The sequence below is a fragment of the Dipteris shenzhenensis genome, chromosome 21, assembly GCF_047967505.1.
Source record: "Dipteris shenzhenensis isolate YYH24624 ecotype China chromosome 21, Dip_SZ_1.0, whole genome shotgun sequence".
Lineage (NCBI taxonomy): Eukaryota > Viridiplantae > Streptophyta > Polypodiopsida > Gleicheniales > Dipteridaceae > Dipteris > Dipteris shenzhenensis.
In genome coordinates, this window is record NC_141616.1 from 6,520,822 (window position 1) to 6,526,458 (window position 5,637).

The window sequence follows — 5,637 nt, forward strand, 5'->3', positions numbered from 1 at the left end:
GGTCAAATCCACTTTTGATGGATAGAGGGATGCATGATGATGATGATGATGATGATAAGGGGGGACGCGGATTTATATATAAGAAGCGGATTCCTGGTTTTGGGAGCGGTTTCGAGATAGCCTAAAACCGCTAGAGGTTTTGGATTATCCATCGTCAACTTAAGGACTTCGTGCCTCAGTCATTGCATATATCTATCGAAAGCTTTCTTCGTCTTCGTAGTTTATTTGCAAGCTCGCTTTGCCAGCTTCGCTCCGACTGTTGATCGATCGTTCCTGCAATGCCCACCCTCCATCTCCATTAGCTCATCTCTTACCCTCCCATCCACCTCTGCCCTCCCCTCCCTCATCCCACCAATATGTTGCAGATTGCCCGCAGCTTCAGCCAAGGTAAGATCTTCACCTGCTCTAATTTTACCAGAGAATGATGAGCGGTTTCATCCTGCCCACGCTTACCCCGCCATGTTGTGCCCATTTCTCCGACGGTTCCCCGCAGTCAGCTGCGTATTCTACAAGTCGCTTCGCTTCCGCATCAAGTTGACGAAACAGTCGATGCCCGATTGCCAGCTGACACGCGCTTGCTTGCTTCTCCTTCCTGGTTTTGCTCGCAGAGCCTCGCAACGGAGGTGGTGCTCCATCCGCGGGCGACTGCAAGACTTCGTTGGAGAGGAAGAGCAGCTGGCCAGACGCATTGAAATGGATCACCCCGGACGGCCAACTTTTCCTCTGGCCGAATTGGAGGCCTGTCGTCTCGCTTGACACGTTGGAAGTTCCTGCAGTCGCGATGATCAACTCACTCGTAGTTGAACGGCCTCAGGGCTCGCCTCAGGAAGGAGAGACAGCTATGGATGTTAGAATCTGGAGTGCCCTTCCGGAGGACATTATCGAGAAGGTCCTCGCTTGGTTACCTCTCACCAGCGTTCTGCGTTTTCGTTCCGTTTGCAGAAGGTGGAACTCTGTACTCTTATCCGGCACTTTCGTAAGCTCTCATTCAGAGAGCTCTCCCCATCGACCTTGCTTTCTTCTTTCCACAGTGGGCCAATTCGCATGCTCCTTTGATCCCTCTCTGAGTAAATGGATGATCCTCACGAAACCGGCCTCTCCTGGAGCTTCCGTGATTGCCTCATCAGGCAGTCTCTTCTGCCTGGGGAATCAAGTGACTGAATGCAAGGTGCTATCGGTTTGCAATCCCATTACTCGATGCTTGAAACATCTACCGGCAATGCTACGAGTGAGCCTCATCCACAAAGTCACCATGACAGAGGAAAGGTCTACAAATTCTTACAAAATTTTGGTATCGGGGGAAGATGGTTTGCCCACACCCAACCCTCACACGTTCAATTTGATGACGGAGGTTTATGATTCTTCAAATAGCACCTGGGCAATGGCCGGCAATCCGTTGCCGGAAGCTAAATTCGGGTCAGATCCGGGGGTGTGGTGCAGCGGATCCTTCTACTGTCTAACCGAGATGCCGTATGGTGTGGTGATGTTTGAGCCAAGGGTAGGGGGGTGGAGCGAATTGGACGTGCCGATGCCTCCCTGCATCAGCATCCCGTCCTTGTTGACTGCAAAGAACCGGCTTCTGATGGTGGGTAGGTCAGTGACACAACAGAATCGATCTAAGGCGGCAGCGATTTGCATATGGGAGCTGCACCAAGGTGCAGGAAAGGGTGCTTGGGTGGAGCTTCTAAGGATGCCAGCTGTGCTGTGCAGCAAATTCCTTGCGCCTCTTGCATCCTATTCTCCGTTTGTCTGCGCCGGAGTTGGCAATTCAATCTTCATCACAACCCACTTGAACCCAGAGGTCCTGGTGTACGACATCGCCACCGATTCTTGGAGATGGCTACCTAGCGACCCTCTTTTCCCAAAGAATCGAGATTTTCATTTGTTAGGCTTCGCATTTGAGCCAAGATTGGACGCTTGTCCCTAGCCAAGCATAGCAAACTGATTTATTCTCGCAGGCCTTTTTAGAGATCCCGGCTGCCTGCGGGGCAAGTAAAGAGCGACGAACTAAGGTCCATTCACTATTCATGTACGCCTAATGGCCGAAATGTTTTAGTTTGTAAGAATCGCTGGCTGCACGATCAGCTGAATACGGAGCAAATTAGAGGCAATTCTGATCTGTGCTTGCTTTCGCTGATCGGATGAGGAGGTAGTTTGTATATATGCCTGGTACTCTTCCATCCAACAACATCGTTCTAGGAAGTCCGTCCGCAAACGAAATATAATGTATTGAGGAAGATAAGGTTGATCGCCCAAGATCTCTGTTGAACTGAACAATTGCGTATGTACAACAGTCAGTTTTGTGCCAGGTTGCGGTAATAAAACTTCATCCTTGTTTTTGACAAATATGCATTTCTCGATGAGCTTATAATTGGTGAAATGATTAAATTTTATGCATTAGTGCATTCCTTCTATAGAGGATGAATCTCTCTCAAGCAAGGCTGATGTTGACAATCTCCCTTGCTTACAAGCGTGGGCTTAAAAAGAGACCATTGCGCTGAAATGATTGAATCCCTTTTCCAATTGTAAATGTCACATGTCCATGTAAAATCACTATGACTTATATTGTCAATGCCAAGCTCTTTCAATGCTTGAGTTGTCCATGCCTAACACTTATCTTCCAATGCCTTAGTTGTCAATGCTTAGCACTTGTCTTTCAATGCCTAACACCTTTCTTTGTATTAGCCAAATGTAATAGTAATTTCAATTGCAAAGCCTTCAGAGCACACTTTTAAATTAAGTGTGAAATTTATATTCTTATTACTATGCCCTTGCTTTAAGTATAATGAGTATTTTTGTTTGTGACTCCACATGTTCGGTCAACCCCAAGCGAGTTCCTTTACTCACCTTTAAGGGTTATTTAGTTCACGTTCTATTCAATTGGCTTATTGATGTCGACAACCTCCCATACTTCTCAGCATGGGCTTAAAGAGAATAATGTGATGAAAAATATGATTGAATTCCTCAACTTTACATGTTGCATGTTCGCGTAGAATCACCATGCCTTAGTGTCTTTGCCTTTAAACACCTTTTTGTTCTTTATATGAGCTAAGTGTGATAATAATTGAAGAGCCATAACAATAAAGTGTGACCAAGTTATTTTCATCATTACAAGGCTCATACTACCAATAACACATGTCACAAGTATCTCCTATTACAACTCTACATGTTGGAGGACATAATTGTTGTTCAAAGTGCATCATTATTAAAAGCATATTTTTTTAAACCCATAGTGTGTAGGACCAAAACAAAAGAAAATTGTACATTGATATAAACAAGAAAATAATATTAAAGCAAAGAGTATATACATGTACATGTAGAAGATGAAAAAGATTTATTGCAATTTTTTCGTGGCCTTTGAGCATTCACATCTTTAAGGTTACAAATCAATGTTCGAATAATATCTTCGTCGAAATTAAGCTTACTTTAGTAGCTTGCATGAGCTTAAACAACTAAATAACTTCATTGGTTCACCACCTTTATTCTATTCATAGTTCATATATATGACAACTTGCATGCGCTTAAAGAACCTTATGATTACATCAGTTTACCTTTATCCTATTCATGTAAAATATGACCGTATCTCGACAAACTTTTGAACAAACCTTTTATAGCTCATTGAACTCATATGATGAGTGTGGGAGTGGTGTGAGTTCAATGTGTAGAGTTAGCCCACTCTAGGCATGAACTAACAAAGGGTAGGCCATAATAATGAAGGTCAATGGACGTATCAAATTTATAAATTGGCCTAAAATTCTCATGTATTGACATAGCATGTGTATGGACACAAGGAGATGGGTGGGGCGAACGCTTGAGGATAAATGTAGTGAGCTTATGTTTGTCTTTAGTGTACATCTCAAATCTATGGGGGGCCCCTTTTGTGCTGGATTTTGCTTGGCGATCCTTCAAGCTATCGACGATGCAAGGCTTAGATGTCATTAGAAAAAACTAAGTATGAATCATTGATGTCTCAATATCACAATGTCTAAATCCAAAATGTCAACTCAGACAAGACATAATGTCACGCAACTGCGAGGAATTGAACCCGGAATGACATCAGCCATAGCAAAGAATCTTACCAATAGTACAAGCTCTGCAATTGCTACCCTACCTCTTTTCCACAAATAGAAAAAGCAACATGTCTCACAAGTAAGAGACATGCCATGCTCGCCCACGTGCATTTTTTCGGCCAACCTCCCTGGACCCCGCCACTGTTCATATATGACAAGTGGGCATCACTAGATGTATCCCCAATCGTGGGGGGAGGGGGGGGGATTGCTAGAGAATTGTTGAATGGTATCTCAAACCTATCTCAGCAACTCAAGGTATAGGACAAGGGCAGAACGCACATAGATTCAAGGAGCATCATTATCAAAAACGTAATCCCTATATAAACATGAAAACAATAATAATGGAAAGAATATAGTGAACATAAATTTATTAGTGAACTTCTTTAATGGCCTTTAGACTCCATTTTTTAAAGATAAGAAATGTCACAACTTGATAGATGTCATACGAATCAATGCCCAATTAGTATCCTAGACTAAATTAAGCTTACTGTAGTAGCGTGCATGAGCTTAAAGAACCACATAATTACATTGGTTTACCTTTATCAGCACCGTATAAATTATGATAGCAAGCTTTTGAAAGTATCTTTTATGACATTGAAGGCATATGGTAAGTGTGTGACAGGTGTGAGTAGTTATAACCCACAGCCTCAGGCATGAAGAAGTGACTAAGGATACAAAGGTGAGATGCCTTAGATTTATATATGGGAATGGAATTTTCATGTGATGCATCATATGTATGGACAAAGGGGGAGATTTGGGGGGATGGATTGGGTCAAAGCATGAATGGGTGTAGTAGCTTTTTGTAAGGTCCAATCAACATATTTCATATGGATAACTTGCTTGATCCATAAATTATGTGTTGCTTAATGAAATTTGACAATATTGGTGTGTAAGCAAATCTACATATCCCAAACTTGAACAATATAAGACTAAAATGTTACATAATTTCCTTCTTGAATAAGATGCTAAGCCTTGACAAATGATTTTTTGAATGTGAAATTTGTCTCCTCCATTGTATAGGATATAATAATTTATTCAAAAACATCAAAATTTGTTCTACACATGCGTGCAAGAAAGTGTTCATTCAAAAGTGCATTACTTGATCTTTCTCATAGCTATAGGAGACATCCCAATTAATAACATTTGATATGGTTTAGACAGTCTCCAATGTTGTTCTAGGATCACATGCACACATATAAGGGTATGCTACATAACTTTTTCTATTTTGTGGGCAACTAGAAAATTTGAAGAAATGGAATCCACACTTATGGAGCTACTACATGGTGGTCTTAAAACATTGATCTTTGGTGATATTCATGGCTTTATTCACAATAGAATGGAGCAACCGCATAATGGTCTTAAAACATTGGTCTTTAGTGATAATCGTAGTGTGATTCACCCTAGAATGGAGCAGCTACATGGTGGTCTTTAAACATTTGGTCTTTGGTGATATTCATAGCTTGATTCACTCAAGATTCACCCTAGGATGGATGTAACAGAAAAAATTCAATTACTATATTTGCATTGCTATTTGAATAAATCCAATATTATTTGCCATTTACATTGC

The 5,637-nt window shown here is 41.8% G+C and overlaps 1 protein-coding gene across 1 annotated transcript; it reads left to right on the top strand.

Moving 5' to 3' along the window:
* The first annotated feature begins 208 nt into the window (after positions 1 to 208).
* Positions 209 to 2,378, top strand: LOC147888422 (protein ABERRANT PANICLE ORGANIZATION 1-like). Its single transcript, XM_087392152.1, has 2 exons — positions 209 to 387; positions 609 to 2,378. The coding sequence occupies exons 1-2, from the start codon at positions 357 to 359 to the stop codon at positions 1,925 to 1,927; spliced, it is 1,350 nt and encodes a 449-aa protein (XP_087248278.1). The 5' UTR covers positions 209 to 356; the 3' UTR covers positions 1,928 to 2,378.
* Positions 2,379 to 5,637: the final 3,259 nt, after the last annotated feature.